Source organism: Scylla paramamosain, chromosome 13, assembly GCF_035594125.1.
Source record: "Scylla paramamosain isolate STU-SP2022 chromosome 13, ASM3559412v1, whole genome shotgun sequence".
In the NCBI taxonomy this organism is placed as follows: domain Eukaryota; kingdom Metazoa; phylum Arthropoda; class Malacostraca; order Decapoda; family Portunidae; genus Scylla; species Scylla paramamosain.
Genome location: NC_087163.1, coordinates 14,424,585 through 14,444,584, shown reverse-complemented (window position 1 = coordinate 14,444,584; position 20,000 = coordinate 14,424,585). Strand labels below are relative to the sequence as shown.

At 38.2% G+C, this 20,000-nt stretch overlaps 1 protein-coding gene across 1 annotated transcript in view; it reads left to right on the top strand.

Moving 5' to 3' along the window:
* Window positions 1-20,000, top strand: part of LOC135106195 (zwei Ig domain protein zig-8-like) — an 81,417-nt gene that overhangs the window by 48,111 nt on the left and 13,306 nt on the right. The window contains exons 3-5 of the mRNA XM_064014971.1: window positions 4,843-5,053; window positions 7,011-7,153; window positions 16,815-16,983. Of these exons, the coding sequence (XP_063871041.1) occupies window positions 4,843-5,053; window positions 7,011-7,153; window positions 16,815-16,983 (523 nt within the window). The remainder of the gene's footprint in view (window positions 1-4,842; window positions 5,054-7,010; window positions 7,154-16,814; window positions 16,984-20,000) is intronic.

Below are 20,000 nucleotides of genomic sequence, written 5' to 3'. Positions count from 1 at the left end.
AGGTTTCTGAATTATGTACTGTGGAAGGTAGTGAGTTGCATTTGTATCTGTCTGCCCTGACTCTTAGTGCGGTAAGGAGGTTCATGGGTCTGGTGGGACGTAAGGGAGGAATGAGTCCGTTGTGTTTCGGTGATTTGAAAGGCTGAGCCCAAAGTTTTGTAATGCCCTGTGATGGATGTCCCTTAGTGTAGGAGAGTAAGCGTCTGGAGGGATTGTTCACAGGATGAGCAGCTTGAACCTAGTTCCTTTGTGTTCCGATTTATAATCGGGACCACACAAGGGGAATATAGGTTTGTTTTGGTTAGAGAAAGACAGTACATGTAGAGTAGGGACATGCCTGACAGAGACCTTAACAGGAACCACTAGGCAGAAGCGATAGAAGGTACATGTGCCTGGACGAATACAATATTAACAAAGATTCTTCAGTAGAGAGATAGGACTCAGCACAAGAGTTATGTTTAGTGATGTATTTTCACCTCCAAAATCGTACTTAACCTTGTGTTTACGGCGCCGAAAAGTTAAGACTGGTCTGGAGCGTCATTAACCTTTTACTTTAGGCTAAGCAAGCAAAGATTGCCGGCCGTCAAGGAGCCCGAGCTCGCCATCTCAGGAATTGTCACCCTTGTAAGAAAATTCTCATTGACATGAGAGACTCTGGACTGTTGAAAATGTATAGACTAAACCTACAGGAGTGTTATTTGTGACAGATTTCGCGTGAGGTGTCTCGGAGAGACCCACAGAAAGGAGTGATGCGTTGGCGCTAGTAATTAAAGTAATAATTACAGTGCTATTTAGGCAAATAGAAATGCAGCTTTACAGAAGTGATGACCTTGATCCTTCCTGTCTCCTGTTGTTAGCGTGTCTCATTAACCTTAATAATAGAGGCCTCTGAAGCTTTTTTTCTGTCGTTGTGTGAGCGAAGCCCTTCAGGCTGCTTCTTTCTTCGTATACTGTTTGGACGAGGAAAGAGTCTCGTCATCTGTCCAGCTGGTATTCCTCTACTTGCCTTTTCGTTCTTAAGGATCATCATCTCCTTCATAATGAGTAAAAGAGACAGGGAAGGAGCTCCTGAGTGGGAGCGGTACGGCCCCGCTGGCTCAAGGTCGTACACAATGAAACAAAATACTCGCACCTTGCGCGGAATCTAGTTTTCTTTAAAAAAAATGAAATAAATAAATAATATTAATGCATTCATATCCTTACAAAATTGAAGATAAAATAATGATTTCAAAAAAACTGGCTGTGTTAGAGTTATGCCCAGGCTTGGGTATGTGATGAAAACGGAAGGTTTGCCGCAGAATGGTAAATATCCTGTCAACCAGCTGAAATTATAGATCTGCAGAAGATTTTCTTGTAGAGAAGGGGTGAGGTTGGTAAGGAATTCACTGGGTAGAGTAGGGACAAGATTAATTTGTAATACGATGACTTGGCGCCTTAGACAGGTCATTCAGGTTTTTCACACCCATAGCTGAATGAGGAGAAAGGGCATATGAAAGACTTCATTATTGAGCAAGCGACCCAGCAATCAATAACATATGTCACATGTCTTCCAATTTGATGAAAGTATCCATCGATGCAGGCGGCCACAACTGAATCTAGCAGTAGCTTAGGGAAGAGGAACCAGGATTGGAAGATGATCACGCCACTTGAAGGGACCAGTAGAAAAAATGAAGTTGTGGGAGCCTGGATGACCGAGGAAGAAGTAAGCCCCAGAGACGGTACTTGCGTTTGGGTGGAAACGGGCTGGGAGTCCTGGTGGGCTAAATAGAATGCAGAGTTCATTAGGACCTGAAACACGGTGTTGCATGGAGTGTTCATGTGGTGGGTGGATAGAACAGGTTCCCAGAACTGATGATGGGCATTGAAATATAATGTACTAGTGTAAGACAATTACGGCACGGGCAGAGCGACACTAAACCAATAAGATGCTATGAAGAAAAAGACGTCAAGGCGAGGCTAACACCGTGTGGAAAAAAAAAATAAATAAATAAAATAAGTAAATAAATAATAATAAAAATAAATAAAAAAACGCGTAAGGGCACAGAAGTGTAGTGTCTCAGCCGTGATAAAGAAATTAGTGTAATAAAGAACAAAAGAAGAGAAGTTACGGATCGAAACAGTAACTCAACCGGAAAGCTGAAATGAAACACAAGGAACATCAATGAAGGTGAGGAAATAGCGTAACGCGGTTGCTGCACACAATGCAGAACTAAGCTGCCATGGCGACACAGTGAAGAAAGCAATGAAACAAGAGCAGATGCAAAAATGTTGACTGCACAAGAGCAGCAGGAACCGAAGGGGCGGCACAGCACAGTGCCAAACAGTGCTTTACCAGTGGCTTTACCAGCGCGGGGGAAACAGGAAAATGGCGGCAAACACATTGCCGATTCGGTGTAAGGAAGAACGCAGAACAACCTGGCAGGGCCACAGATGTGTAAAAAGCTAGCCAAAAAACAGGGGAAGACCAGAAGCAGCGGTAAGTGTGGCGACGAGTGTGAGAGGGTGGTAGTGACCCAACAAAACGGCAAGCGGGTACCACAAGTAACTGGCAGGACTTACTGACAGCTAAAACACAGGCACTGTAGCGAGTAAAGAAGAGCCACCAGGGACACAGGCACAATAGAGAGGGTGGTAGAGCTGTGAGTCAGGAACAAGTGCGGTTGCTAGGATGGCTGTAACGAGCATAATGGCGAATTAGCTAAAGCAAGTGGCAGGGTGACAGCGATGAAGTGTGCTGTCCCGAATAAATATCTTACGTCTGCACGAGTACCTTTCCACAAATATATTAAGAATATCACAAGGGAAATGCCCTATCTGTGAGGAACCAGCCCATTGATTGGGATTGTTATAGGTGGAACGACAGCCAATATGTGGAAATAAACAAAAGAAGGATGACAAGTATAGCGAGGAACAAACAACTTAATTTACAAGAACAAAGGAATATGGAATGAGGGAGCAGGGGTGATGTTTGCTCCCTGTGGTAGTTGGTCGTTCTCTGCTGATCTGAGGTCAAACTGAAGAGCTGAGACAAAAACGTGAATGGATACATAAGAAAACGAGGAAGGCCTGCAAAACGTATAAGATGGCTAGCACATCGCACCACCTTCGGCATGTCCTCAGGACAGGAACTTTCTTACCGCTCGTGTCTCTTCGCGTCACCCCCTATTAATCCCAGGTCAGAAGAGAGATATAACGCTGAAAAATATATAAAAAAATCATGGGAGGCCAGCAGAACCAAATAGAGGACTGAAACATGACCGGAACAGATCTTACCACCGAACTAAATTGAAATTTTTAGAGGAGATCTGCAGTTTTTTTTTTTTCGTTGCACTAATATATGTATTTTCTTTTTCTTTATCAGATGGGGTGCCGTCTGATAATGCATGGAAAGTAGAGTTGAACAAAATTTTGTGAATTAATGCAGTCTCTGTGATGCTACTGTGCTAAACTCTCTTGAGCAGGTGGGGATCAGAGGAAGGAAAAACCAGGTCAAGCAGGAAAAGAGGAAAAGTTAACAAACTGACAAAGAAGAAAAAGAAGAAGAAGAAGAAGAAGAAGAAGAAGAAGAAGAAGAAGAAGAAGAAGAAGAAGAAGAAGAAACGAAAAATAAGTAAAAACAGCAACTGTAGCAGCAAATACAACAGCAAAGGAGGGGAGGAGGAGGAGGAGGAGGAGGAGGAGGAAGAGGAGGAGAATAAGAAAATAGAAGAGAAGCAGGAGATATAGAAATATTTTCATAAGAATGAGAAAAGTAGGAAAAGAATGGTGAGGAGGAAACGAATAATTGAAGAAAGATGTGGAGGTGAAAGATGTTTAAGTTTTTAAATCTTTTTTTTTTTTTTTTTTCAAAGAGGCGTATATTCATTTATTTATTTATCTAAAGAGATGACAACAGCTGTCAGATACTTGAACCGAAAATGCATCATGAATCATAAAACACATATACGAGAGATGATAAATGTTTCAAGGGTAGTGTTTTCTTTCCTGCTGAATGAAAACTTACCTTATTTGTAACACCACTGTAGCATTAAAAGAGATAGAAAAAACTCTCGCCGGAAAGTAATATGAGAACGACATTCACTTTTATTCTCGTTTTTAACATTATATCATTACTCTACTCAGTAAGAATCTTAAAAACTTTCGTAACCTTCTCGTATTCTCTTCTTTTAAAACGTAATCTCAGGTTGACTTTTTCTATAGGAGTATATTGTACACCCTCCCTTAATACCTATTATGTGTAGAGTTGCATCACAGTTATTTAATGTTTTCCATTTTCTGTATTTCCAGTATTTACGCCATCACCCTTCCATCATATCATCTTTAAAAAAGCTTTCGTCATATCCACCAACGACGAGTATAACGTAAACAAGAAAAATTACCAAAACATTTTTACACTCCAGCATCACCATTACTACCATCATCCATCCATATATCTATCCATCACACATACGTACTCATCATCACCAACAGTTACCATCAGAATCATCACCACTGCATATATCCCTCCCTTCACCATCATTATCAACTTCTATGATTCCACTGCAGACTTAAGGTCTCCCATAATCCTTTTCACTTTTTTTTTTTTTTTACTACCCGCAAGGATAAAGGTCTCTCGAAACATTTTCTTATCTGTGAGGACAGACCAGCTCTTCAGGATCACCCTAGTAAAGGCAATGTATCCCTAAACTAAGAGAAAGGAATGTCATCCACCATATGTTGGAAGTTAAATGAGACGGAGAAAAGTGCCGAGGGCACGCGCAGCTATTGCGTATGCTATCTTTCTCCTTTACTTGTATCTTGCTCACGTCACTCTCACGTGTCCACCTTCTGCTCTTTCTACAGGTGTCGTGGATCCGAGGACGGGACCTGAGGATCCTGACAGTGGGTCGCTACACTTACACGACGGACCTTCGCTATGAGGCCCTGCACCAAAACGGCACAAACCAGTGGACGCTTCGAATCAGGTCAGCCCAGCCACGTGACCAGGGCACCTATGAGTGTCAGGTCAGCACGAAGCCAGTCAAGACCTTCACCACTTACCTCAGGGTGCTGGGTGAGTCCTGGGTGATAAGAACGCTGGTAGAGGGGAAGGTTGAAAGTGAAAGACGGAATAGGAATATGGATAGTACTAGATAGGGAACTAGAATATGACACAAGCTGTAAGGATTTAGCAAGTACACATGTGGCAGTCTTTATATAATACATGTTATGCCTATGCATTGCAATTATCCTTGTTTAAACTTTTTATCACCTTGATTACCCTATACGATAAAAAAAAATGACTGAGTCTATTACAGACATCAAGCACCTTATTAACTAAACAGTAGCACGAAAGGGGTATGTAAGATGTAGGATAAGAAACTTGTGGAAAAGAGTCAGGTGAAGAGGAGAAACAGCAAACAAGGAGGGAGGAGGAAACGGAGTAAGATGAGTTACAAACAATAGATAGAAAGACACACAGAGAGAGAGAGAGAGAGAGAGAGAGAGAGAGAGAGAGAGAGAGAGAGAGAGAGAGAGAGAGAGAGAGAGAGAGAGAGAGAGACCCACTAAAATGAAAGGCAGGAAAAAAAAACAAAAAAACATACTGGAACCTGTGGGTGGCCCAAGAAAAAAAAATGATTACAGCTAGAAATGAAAGGAAAAAAAAAACACAGACATAAACAAACACAAATAAAAATAATGCTAAAAAGAAACACCCATCAGACTGACTGACTGCCTGACAGACGGACAAACTGACAGCCAGAGACAATGTCAACATCAATATAATGGAACTGAAATATATAACGTTAATCTGAAACTGACGAAAGGACAAAAAAAAAAATACAGTAACGCTTTGATGTTAGTGAACCAAGACGAAAGTAAAAACAACCTAACACATATTCCTTTGATCCCTCTCAACCCCTCTCATTCTCACTCCCTCACTTTACGGCGATAAACCTTCGACCTTTCTCCTTCGTACTGGTAAAAATAGTTCCCTTTTTCTGCTTATTCAGTGAACTGGACTAGAAACTCTCGTAAATGAGGAACACTATATGGACTCGTTGTTGTAGCTCAAAAATGTTAGTCTATTCAGTGACTTTTCAGAGATTTGTTTATTTATTTATTTTTCTGATAGGTGAGGAAATTTTAGTAAGAATTACACTTATTTCTATTGTACACGGATAATTTCAGAAGTATCGTTGGCTTATAGAAGTAAGTACATTCATAACTCTCTAATCTTTGCTATGCATTATATATGGAATTCTTTATTCCAATAATATTACTACTTGTAAGACAGTTTCATAAACGAAAAATTAAGGTATCGTTTGTGTATTGAATTTTATTCAGAATCCTTTAATCGGGTGACCTTTCAGATGTTTTTCGCAGAATATTTCACTCTATTACGTGCAGCTAAAATCTACAGAGAAATTGTAACAATGTCACACAGTCAAGATTTATCAGTTCACGGCTTGACGAAAATGCAGACACTGTCCACATATCATTGCTGTCTCTCGCTCTTTATCCTCCCATAAGATAACAATTCAATCCAGATAAAGTATGGAAGTTAGAACCTCAGTCTTTTCACCTTCTTGAAGCAGAAATAATTCCCACTTCCCACCCCACACAATACAACACGCGCGTTTGTCATTACAGTTATTAGTGAGAATGTTTGTTTCTTAACTGCATATGACCTTTCTCTTCTTCCTCGTGCCTCGGGGATCGCTAGGAAGGTGGAAAGAGATCACATAATGAATACAGAAGTACACCTACATACACAACATACAGCACAAGGCTGAACACACAACAGTTTTACGCTTGACAATTTTGCAATCAAGAATTGTAGTTGTAGTTGTGAGAACAACTGACTTTTCTCTCTTGTATGCAACCACATCTATCTTCGGCTTTTAGAGCCTCACTGCACCCAACTGCTTTCGACATCACAAAGCGTATACATAAGCCTTACACCACAATTATAATTATGATACTTTTTTTTTTTTACCTGAGCGTCATTATTTTCTTTCCTGTTCCAGAGCCTCGAGGGGAGATCCTTGGCTCGCCTGACTTGTACGTGCAGAAGGGCAGCATGATTAACCTGACGTGTGTGTTGCATGACCTACCAGAACCTCCCCGGTACGTGCGTTGGTACCACAGCAACAAACACCACACCAACAGGGTACGTGAAGGCGTGGTTGTGGAGGAATGTTTTGGATGTTTATCCTACGATTCTTGCTCTCTCAATGTCTTTTTTCTTTTTAATTCTCTCTCTCTCTCTCTCTCTCTCTCTCTCTCTCTCTCTCTCTCTCTCTCTCTCTCTCTCTCTCTCTCTCTCTCTCTCTCTCTCTCATATTTATTGTTTTCTGGTTACTCCCCTTCCAAAAAACGATATTGTTATTCCCTTTTTCGTCACATAGAGACGGAAAAAGAAAAGAAAGGGAAAGGTGGTAAAAGTTGTAGTCCCTCATTATTTTCTTAATCACTGGTCCATCTGAAAAGATTCCGTGACTTAGATGTAATTCTCGGTATGGTTTCCTTTCTGGGTCTCAATGGCGTGGAAGAACAGGAGACAAGTTTTTCTCTTCCTTTGAACTGTGTTGCGGTGATCTGGTGCGTCTGCTTGTGTGTATGTGTGTGTGTGTGTGTGTGTGTGTGTGTGTGTGTGTGTGTGTGTGTGTGTGTGTGTGTGTGTGTGTGTGTGTGTGTGTGTGTGTGTGTGTGTGTGTGTGTGTGTGTGTGTGTGTGTGTGTCTTTATCTGTCTATGTACCGCTCTTCCCGCGGCGTTTGAGAAGTCTCCATAGAGCTGGTTAATGTTTCTTCCTCCACTCCCTCGTGCAAGACGTATATATATATATATATATATATATATATATATATATATATATATATATATATATATATATATATATATATATATATATATATATATATATATATATATATATATATATATATATATATATATATATATATATATATATATATATATATATATATATATATATATATATATATATATATATATATATATATATTTTTTTTTTTTTTTTTTTTTTTTCATTCTTGTCGAAGCAGAATCCTTGTTAAATTATCACCAGAATCGTGAAATCATCCCAGTGAATGACAGTAACTTTCACTAAAGCCTGATAGAATCGGCTGAGTAAGACACCGAAACGTTTAAGGATGTGGATATTATTTATAATCACCTCTGTCGTATGAATATCCCTCTATTACCTTTATGCCACACTTTGACCTCTTACAAGGTATCACTTTCAAAGACTTACGATGTGTGGTTGCTCCCATCTCTCTCTCTCTCTCTCTCTCTCTCTCTCTCTCTCTCTCTCTCTCTCTCTCTCTCTCTCTCTCTCTCTCTCTCTCCTCGCAGAGAGCCGACGTGATAACAGCGATCTTTGAATATTTAATGAACCGGTGTTGGTAGCTGAAGATTAGATCCCGTACCTGTCTTTAGGATTTGCTTCTTTTTACAACTTGCACTCTTCGAGAAGTCCTCTTAGGATTAGTTGATGTTTTTGGCTCTTATATGACGCGTTGGATTGCTTTTGCCTTATTCTTTGTTTCATTTATTTATTTAATATCTTGTTTTAGTGAGAGCTAGATTTCTGATGGTCATATTTTAGGTTCTGAACTTGCAAGGATCTTGTTTTGTTTTCTTCTTGGTTTTCTTGGCTGTATTTTATTTGTTCATTGATCTTAATTCCTGCATTTTTTTTATTATGTGTGTGTGTGTGTGTGTGTGTGTGTGTGTGTGTGTGTGTGTGTGTGTGTGGGTGTGGGTGTGAATCAGAATATAGAATATTTATTTTAATTTATTTTTATTTTACTTTACAAAAAAAGTATGGAAAACAGCTCCGCATTAAATCGAACGAAAAAAAATACAACATAATACAAACACTTCCACACTTATGTAATCCACAATACTAATGTAAATGAATTAACAAACATCTTTCTTTTGTGCCCTTTTCTACGTATAGAAACATATTTATAAACTACCTATTAACAACATATTAACCATACTTACCTATACACATACTGAAATGGTCATCAGTAATTCATCATGCCACATTTACTCCCCCTATTCATGCGGACAGTTTACTATACGTAAATCACCTAAACAATCCAATTACTATTCTTAGAAATGAAGCAAAATCGTTGAATAACTTTTAATTGCGATTATGTATCAATTATGTATATTTAAACTGGTTCGGTCTTGTTCTATAATATTTTGATATAATTTTATATCTCGCCCTGACAATTACCCCATTCTGACATTGTAACAATACATGGTGTTCATCCCCCACAACACTAATATTACACTGATTACAAATAAGCTCTTCTGCTACTATACCAATATATGTTTACCTTCAATTATTGGTAATTTGTTATTACTTGCACGTAAATTTGTAACCATAATTCGATTATTCTTTGGTAATCTACAAAGATAACTTTCGAATCCATATGTTGATTTATACTGTAATTCCGACAAATAGCTTTAGTTGATAAATTGCCATACCTGGTTGTAATCCATTGATCTTTTAATCTTAACTCTGTTGTACTTTTTAAGCCAGGATTCACTTATAACATTCTGTGCTAACCATACATGAGGCATACCACATTTCTAATTAATATATAACAACCATGGTGACGAAAAAATACCTAATATTTATACATAAAATATTCTTTAATTGTTTTGATTTTACAAAAAAAATTATGGAGCATAGCTCCGCATTAAATCGAACGTAAAAAATACAACATAATACAAACACTTCCACACTTATGTAATCCACAATTCTAATGTAATTAGTAGCTTAATTTACTTTCTTTACCAGAAATTAGTATAATTCAAAAGTTGATCATCTTACATTTTTTTTTCTTTTTTAATGTAGGAAGGACACTGGTCAAGGGCAACAAAAATCCAATAAAAAAATATGCCCACTGAAATGCCAGTCCCATAAAAGGGTCAAAGCAGTGGTCAAAAATTGATGAATAAGTGTCTTGAAACCTCCCTCTTGAAGGAATTCAAGTCATAGGAAGGTGGAAATACAGAAGCAGGCAGGGAGTTCCAGAGTTTACCAGAGAAAGGGATGAATGATTGAGAATACTGGTTAACTCTTGCGTTAGAGAGGTGGACAGAATAGAGGTGAGAGAAAGAAGAAAGTCTTATGTAGCGAGGCCGCGGGAGGAGGGGAGGCATACAGTTAGCAAGATCAGAAGAGCAGTTAGCATGAAAATAGTAGAAGATAGCTAGAGATGCAACACTGCGGCGGTGAGAGAGAGGCTGAAGACAGTCAGTTAGAGGAGAGGAGTTGATGGGACGAAAAGCTTTTGATTCCACCCTGTCTAGAAGAGCAGTATGAGTGGAAACCCCCCAGACATGTGAAGCATACTCCATACATGGACGGATAAGGCCCTTGTACAGAGTTAGCCGCTGGGGGGGGTGAGAAAAACTGGCGGAGACGTCTCAGAACACCTAACTTCATAGAAGCTGTTTTAGCTAGAGATGAGATGTGAAGTTTCTAGTTCAGATTATAAGTAAAGGACAGACCGAGGATGTTCAGTGTAGAAGAGGGGGACAGTTGAGTGTCATTGAAGAAGAGGGGATAGTTGTCTGGAAGGTTGTGTCGAGTTGATAGATGGAGGAATTGAGTTTTTGAGGCATTCAACAATACCAAGTTTGCTCTGCCCCAATCAGAAATTTAAGAAAGATCAGAAGTCAAGTGTTCTGTGGCTTCCCTGCGTGAAATGTTTACCTCCTGAAGGGTTGGACGTCTATGAAAAGACGTGGAAAAGTGCAGGGTGGTATCATCAGCGTAGGAGTGGATAGGACAAGAAGTTTGGTTTAGAAGATCATTAATGAATAATAAGAAGAGAGTGGGTGACAGGACAGAACCCTGAGGAACACCACTGTTAATAGAGTTAGGAGAAGAACAGTGACCGTCTACCACAGCAGCAATAGAACGGTCAGAAAGGAAACTTGAGATGAAGTTACAGAGAAAAGGATAGAAGCCGTAGGAGGGTAGTTTGGAAATCAAAGCTTTGTGCCAGACTCTATCAAAAGCTTTTGATATGTCCAAGGCAACAATAAAAGTTTCACCAAAATCTCTAAAAGAGGATGTCATCATCTCTTCTATGCGCTCGGCACACAGAGACGGGTCTCTGACACGGAAGCAGTAGTCATTCCAAGGAAAATCAGCAAAATGCCTCCTCAGGTCTCCTCAACTAGCAGAGGCAAAACGCCAGAGGCACCTTCGCTTAGGGGGATCCTGAGGAGGGATTGGAGCGATAGGACAAGATAAAGATATGAGATTGTGATCGGAGGAGCCCAACGGAGAAGAAAGGGTGACAGCATAAGCAGAAGGATTAGAGGTCAGAAAAAGGTCAAGAATTTTGGGCGTATCTCCAAGACGGTCAGGAATGCGAGTAGGGTGTTGCACCAATTGCTCTAGGTCATGGAAGATAGCAAAGTTGTAAGCTAGTTCACCAGGATGGTCAGTGAAGGGAGAAGAAAGCCAAAGCTGGTGGTAAACATTGAAGTCTCCAAGAATGGCGATCTCTGCAAAAGGGAAGAGGGTCAGAATGTGCTCCACTTTGGAAGTTAAATCAAATCTATGACATATACTAATCATCGAATACATTGCTGTTTGTGCCTGATTCCTCACTTCCATCTCGCCCTTAATTACAAAAGAAAACTAAATCCAAATACTTGTATTCAGTTGTAATTTTTAGATTCTCGTTACCAAATTTAAAGTCGTAGTTTAATTCTTAATTTTCTCCTACTGAAAACGATAATTTTGGTTTTATTACAATTAATTATCAACCTACAGTGGCTACAATAGTCATGTAAGGCCAACAATGATTTTTCATTTGTAGTTCAGTATAACGCAATAGAACGGTGTCATCACCATACATTAATACGAATAGCCTTAAATAAGAGTTAACTAAGTCATCACTGAAGTTTAAGTAATTATATTCTGCCGCAATAAGTCGCTCTTTAATATCATTTACATAATATGCAAAAAGAACAGGGGATGAATTCTCACCTTGCCTTACTCCCCACATTACGCATGAAGGTAACAGATGTTTTCTGGTTAAACATCACACATGATCTTCCATTATCATACATCTCCCTTATTTTTATAAAGTGGTACAGCACAATAAGTTCTGTCTGTCATTCACTTGGAAATACATCTGTATCAAATGTCTTATTAAAAATGTTTACATGTAATCGACACATAATGTTTCAAGAGCATTTGATAGACTCATTCAACACCATATCACAGCCAGAAAATTTGTTCTTTTTTCAAATTTTTATTACGTTTTTTTTTTTTTCCTTAGATGTTATCAGGCGATTTAATATGTTTAAAACATTTACATCAAATAAATCACTAACCACATTTTCACTGATATTTTCACTTATATTTGCTTCATCTTCCATTGAAAGTGATTTAAAGTATTCATAAAAATACTCAAGTTCTACTGGAATGATATCACCATTTTTGTTTCTTTTTTAATACTTTTCAGTAAGACTTAGGGTCTTTCTTTTTATTTTCTTAACTGTTCAAGTATTGATTTTTTTCTGTTTGTTTTCCACTCTATGTAAATTGTTCTTATACATCATAATTCTATAGGTAACATTAGTTTTCAGCCTTCACTTTGTGATATTCTTGTCTAGTTTTACAACATTTGTTATCATATCCTCTCATATTCTGATTATTACTCTTTATGTATCGCTTATTCTTTGTTTAAGGAAATACCTTCACAGCAGGTTCAAGCAACACGCCTTTGAGTTCCATACATGTTTCGTCAACATCCAACGTATCTATCTTTCTGATCAATTCATTTACCTTACATATATCAACGCTTCTAACATATTCGTCCTTTGCTTCCACTCTCCATCGACCAGGTCTTACACATGTGCCTTCCCTTGGGTATAATGACACTTGTTACAAAATTATCAAGTAACAGTTGCGTATGAATACTGCTATGTACATCAGATAATAAGGGATCAAAATGGAATACCTAAAATTGTTTTACATATTTCATCAAAACCTGTGAACCGAGAACATAATCTACAGTTGTATTATAAATAGTTGCAGCCTTACCAATACCAAGATCGTCTCCCAGTCCTCCACTAAAAATCAAAACACTATTATCTTTACAAATTTCAAGTAATTTTTTTTTTTTTTTTCATATGCGAATTTCTGTCATTGAATCTATCAGGTAGTGGAGCAAGAGCTTTAATGTTAGTAAAACCATCATCATCATCATCATCATCATTATCATCATTGTCATCATGAATACTCACTTGCAACACCTGTCATGGTACCTGTCATGGCATTAAAGTCGCCACACATCATATGATAATAGTCGCTGTTTGCATGGGTTAGCAATAAACCATACAACTCATCAAAATGTTCTACCTTACTGTATCTAGAATGACTGGGTGGAATATAAGCACACGTTATAACAAGATCCTTATCTAAACCTATTTACCTCCCTCCTACATTAATAGACAATAAAGTTTCATAAGTATTTTTTATAAATTTCCAAGGGGACTGAACATGCTTCTAGACAGCAATTACAAGACCACCAGACTTAAACTTACACAAATTACATCCATTTTTATAAACAATATCATAACCGAAATCAGACATACATTCACTCACACATTTCATGTCAGCATCATCACAACGAGTCTCACAAAGACATACAACCTCATACTTCTTCACAAAATCTGTAAACTCAACTGTTGGCAATTTAAATTTCAATTTACACACATTAAGGGATAATAAATTAATAGTACACTGTTGTAATACAGATAATTTTGTTTTCTGTTCATTGTCTTGTGCAGGTATAGGGTTATGAGCAACAATACATTTATTATCTATACTTTGGTGCTCCACTCCTTGCCAACATTATTCAGTAACTAGATAGTCCAGTCTCAACATTTTTTTTGTTTCCAGTCTTGGGAAATAATTACTACTTTGTGAGGATGAGCTGGTCTAGATATCTGCGCGGGTCTCTCTTTGTCAATGAGCCAGGGCAGAATACGTTCATCTCTTGAAGTAACACCTTTCATACCAGGCTGCTCTTTTATAATTTTTAACAACGTAATTCTCAGTGGTATTAAGTCCATATTAAAGATCTTCCTATTCTTCTTCTTTAGTTCTTTTTCTTACTCATCACTTCATTCCTCTTTTTTCCTTTGAGAGAAACGAACTATCACAGGCCTACTTCCTTGCACTGGTTTACCTGTGCGGTGAGTTACTGGTATGTCACTAGACTCAAGTTCCACTCCCATATCAGCAGCAACACCAATCAGCTTCGCCTCCAGCACCTTCTCAATTTCATCATCCTCTTCTTCTATGCCAAAGACACGTAAATCATCTCTCTTCATATACCGCTCAAGATTATCATTGTGATATTTATGAGAGAGACTCAGCCTTTGCACCGAAGCTGTTTCGTGGTTCAATTTATTCACAAGATCTTTGACTGCCTTCGAAACAGCAGTCGACACAGCAACCGTTATTGTGTTAGCAATGCCTGGCATCATGACAGAGGCGACTTCATTGGCAGTTTTATTTACTGTTCTGCTAGTGCCTTTACCTTCACAGGAATAACTTCCCAACTCCTCTTTAACTGTATCACGAGCAAGCTGTTCTAAATTCCACTGGATGACTGGGTGACGCCATTTTCAGTGAATCACTATAATGAACGAACGGGTACTTGAGTGATGTCACTTTACCTTTAGTGTCATTCACCAGTACCAGTCAAGCACCGCTGCAACACAGGAATTCCTTGTTTCTTTTGGGGATTATGCGATATCCTTCAACAGACTTCTAAGTAATCAATTGCTGAGTGTAGACAAAGATACTGAGTTGTCTCAAGTGCGTCCGTCCAGACCGACTGCCAATGCGTGTGTGTGTGTGTGTGTGTGTGTTTTAAGGCTGTGGAGGTTTATTGAGTGACCTGGATGCTTCAAGTTTTTCCTTTGTGTGTCTGTCTGTTTAGTATAGCTTAAAAATGCATGTTCTCTTCTGCGTTCTTCTAATATGTTTAAACATTTTGATATATATATATATATATATATATATATATATATATATATATATATATATATATATATATATATATATATATATATATATATATATATATATATATATATATATATATATATATATATATATATATATATATATATATATATATATATATATATATATATATATATATATATATATATATATATATATATATATATATATATATATATATATATATATATATATATATATATATATATATATATATATATATATATATATATATATATATATATATATATATATATATAATTTTTTTTATTAATCTTTTTCGAACACTTCATCAGGTGAACAACTTCATGAATTGATACATTTTATCATTCACATTCTACTGTTAGGAATGTCAAAATGTACAAGATAATTATTTTCTTGCAGTGTAGTTTTACTGATATTCAAGCAATATATGGAAATTATACTACGAAAATGACGAAGATGAGATAATTTGATACATTTTTTCATTTGTATTTCTCTGTCAGGAATATCAGTTTCAATATTTTCTTTTTTTTCTTTTTTTTCACTTTTATCATATTACATCCCATTGCAACGAACGGTTAAAATTCTCCAAAACGAAAATGTTTTAATTTGATATTCTTTCCCATTTTCTAGCTTCCCAGTATCAGTGAACACTGTCGTAGTTAAGTCATTTGGTCACATCTCGCTGATCTTGGAGCATCGTGCTGAAATACTATGTTTAACAAAAAAAAGAAAAATAAATAAATAAATAAATAAATAGATGGGGGAGATGCAAATAATATAACTTTACAAATTTAAGCATTTTCTTGCTTTCCTCAGAAATGTCCGTTTTCACTGTCTTAGTCTCATATTAACTTTTCTAGCATTCCTGTTCCGGCTATCAAGCAGAGCTTGGAAATGCATGTCTTCACCATCTCCTACTGTCTGTTTTAACTTGGAAGCTTCTTTTCACTTCACTACGATCTTGATAAACTTCAGAGGCTCCGAAACACACAACTTTTTTTTTTCCAAGCGATTTGGACACTTGCAACAAGAATTTTTACATGTTACGAAGTGCATAATAATTCTTACAATGCATTTTTATCCATCTTACCTATTCTATATTTTCGTCCTTTTCTGTAGGCGGTGGAATAATTTTTTAAACTTTCATGGGGTTTATATTTCTATATGGATGGAATTAAAGGATCTGATTTTCTTTCGTAGTTTCAAGACGATTTTTGGAGTCAGAATTGAGCTTAGCAGTAGGAGTGTCTTCCTTTCATCGTTAAGTGGTTGCTTTATCTTCCTTTTTTTTTTTTTTCTTTATCTCATGTTCATTCAAGTCTCCACCAGCCTCTAGAAAAATGAATATGAAAACAAGTCCGTTCATTGCGAAACCGAAAAAAAATGTCGCACAGCTCATCTTATCTGAATGCTTTGTTACAATCTTCCATCATCAGTTTATCTCCAGTTCTGCAGCATTTGCATCATTAGAGTATTAAATTTTTCATCTCACTTACACGCCTACCTATTAATTTATCGACAAATTACTGAGAATGGTGCCCTACAAGTATCTTTAACTAAATGTTCTCCCATCCTCTTCCCATTACGCATTTACTTGCAGCATCGTCTCATCACTAACACATTACCTGTAGCTTCGCACCACATCATTAATTACTCCATTAGCATCTCCTCCAATCATCTCCCACTCTTCTACTTTCCAACCATCATACTTATTAGCTTCAATGGGCATCTTTCGGCAGAACATAAGCTACAGCAGCAGTCGAGGGGGCGTGTCTATGATCGTGGAGAAGGGTCCCACCACCATCAGCTACCTGCTCATCACCTCAGCTCGCGTGGAGGATAATGGCGTGTACACCTGTGCAGCGTCCAATCTTAATTCCACTTCAGTCACGCTGCACGTTCTCAATGGTAAAGGTGTCTTCAGGAGAGTCTTCGGCCGAGCACTCTCTTCATTTCTGGTATTTCGTATGATTGGTGTGTGTGTGTGTGTGTGTGTGTGTGTGTGTGTGTGTGTGTGTCTGTGTGTGTGTGTGTGTGAGGGAAAGAGGGGAGATGCTGCTGGAAAGTAAGGGTACATGGCTGCATGGGTGTGCCTTCTCTCTCTCTCTCTCTCTCTCTCTCTCTCTCTTTATACACGTATATATATATATATATATATATATATATATATATATATATATATATATATATATATATATATATATATATATATATATATATATATATATATATATATATATATATATATATATATATATATATATATATATATATATATATATATATATATATATATATATATATATATATATATATATATATATATATATATATATATATATATATATATATATCTTTTAGGAGGGACACTGGCCAAAGGTAACAAAAATCCAATAAAAAAAATTTTTTTTAAATGCCCACTAAGTTGCCAGTCCCAAAATGGTAGTCAAAAATTGATGGATAAGTGTCTTGAAACCTACCTCTTGAAAGAATTCAAGAAGATGGAAATACAGAGGCAGGCAGCTGTGACCTCACTGAACGTTTCCCTTTGTGTCTCACAACACAAGAGGGCAGTCACAGCCTGCCCTCTAAAGACAGTTCTCTTCCTCCACACAAAACTACAAGCACCTAATAACACAGACACTCTTCACTCAAAAATTTTAAAATCATCATGGCGACTCCTACACCAGCCTCGGAGTCCCCATCTGGGGAGGGAACCATAAAATTTAATGTCCCCAGGTCGGACTGCCTTTCTGTCGACGACCCTAAGTGTCTTGACACCCCCCTCAACTTTTTCTTCATTAACTTCTGCAACATTCGCGGTCTAAGATCTAATTTTCAATCTGTAGAACACCACCTCTCTTCTTCTAAACCTCATCTTCTTTTTCTCACTGAAACTCAGGTGTCTGAGGCAACTGACAGTAGCCCCTTTTCTGTTCCCTCCTACTTTCTCTATACTCATTTTCGATCCAAAGCTGGATGCTGCGTTAATGTGCGCAATGACTTAACTTGCTCTCGTGCCCACGCTCTTGAATCTTCCGAGTTTTCCACCATTTGGCTACGACTACAGAGTCACTCTCAAACTAAATTTGTCTGTGCTGTGTACCTCTCACCTAATTCCTCTGACTATAAGAAATTCTTTGACTACTTAACTTCCAAAGTGGAGCACATTCTGACCTTCTTCCCTTTTGCAGAGATCTCCATTCTTGGAGACTTCAATGTTCACCACCAGCTTTGGCTTTCCTCTCCTTTCACTAACCATCCTGGTGAACTAGCCTACAACTTTGCTATCCTCCATGACCTAGAGCAATTGGCGCAACACCCTACTCGTATTCCTGACCGTCTTGGAGATACGCCCAACATTCTTGACCTTTTCCTGACCTCTGATCCTTCTGCTTATGCTGTCACCCTTGCTTCCCCGTTGTGCTCCTCCGATCACAATCTCATATCTTTATCTTGTCCTAACACTCCAATCCCTCCTCAGGATCCCCCTAAGCAAAGGTGCCTCTGGCGTTTTGCCTCTGCTAGTTGGGGGGACTTGAGGAGATATTTTGCTGATTTTCCTTGGAATGAATACTGCTTCTGTGTCAGAGACCCGTCTTTGTGTGCCGAGCGCATAACAGAAATGATAGTGTCTGGCAAGGAGGCGTACATTCCTCACTCTTTTTCTCGTCCTAAATCTTCTAAACCTTGCTTTAACACAGCTTGTTCTCGTGCTATACATGATAGAGAGGTGGCCCACAAAAGGTACTTCAGCTTTTCATCAACAGAATCTCATCCACTTTATATTTCTGCCCGGAACCATGCCAAGTCTGTTCTCCAACTAGCCAAAAACTCCTTTATTAACAGAAAATGTCAAAACCTTTCAAGATCTAACTCCCCTCGTGATTTCTGGCATCTGGCCAAAAATATCTCCAATAACTTTGCTTCTTCTTCTTTCCCTCCTCTATTTCAAACAGATGGCACCACTGCTATCACATCTATTTCTAAAGCTGAACTTTTTGCTCAAAATTTTGCTAAAAACCCTACCTTGGACGATTCTGGGCTTGTTCCTCCCTCTCCTTCACCCTCTGACTACTTCATGCCACCTATTAAAATTCTTCGCAATGATGTTTTCCATGCCCTCGCTGGCCTAAACCCTCGGAAGGCTTATGGACCTGATGGGGTCCCTCCTATTGTTCTCCGAAACTGTGCCTCCGTGCTTGCACCTTGCCTAGTCAAACTCTTTCAGCTCTGTCTGTAAACTGCTACCTTTCCTTCTTGCTGGAAGTTTGCCTACATTCAACCTGTTCCTAAAAAGGGTGACCGTTCTAATCCCTCAAACTACCGTCCTATTGCTTTAATTTCCTGCCTATCTAAAGTTTTTTAATCTATCCTCAACAGGAAGATTCTTAAACATCTATCACTTCACAACCTTCTATCTGATCGCCAGTATGGGTTCCGTCAAGGCCGCTCTACTGGTGATCTTCTGGCTTTCCTTACTGAGTCTTGGTCATCCTCTTTTAGAGATTTTGGTGAAACTTTTGCTGTTGCCTTGGACATATCAAAAGCTTTTCATAGAGTCTGGCACAAAGCTTTGATTTCCAAACTACCCTCCTACGGGTTCTATCCTTCTCTCTGTAACTTCATCTCAAGTTTCCTTTCTGACCGTTCTATTGCTGCTGTGGTAGACGGTCACTGTTCTTCTCCTAAATCTATTAACAGTGGTGTTCATCAGGGTTCTGTCCTGTCACCAACTCTCTTCTTAATATTCATTAATGATCTTCTAAACCAAACTTCTTGTCCTATCCACTCCTACGCTGATGATACCACCCTGCACTTCTCCACGTCTTTTCATAGACGGCCAACCCTTCAGGAGGTAAACATAGCACGCAGGGAAGCCACAGAACGCTTGACTTCTGATCTTTCTAAAATTTCTGATTGGG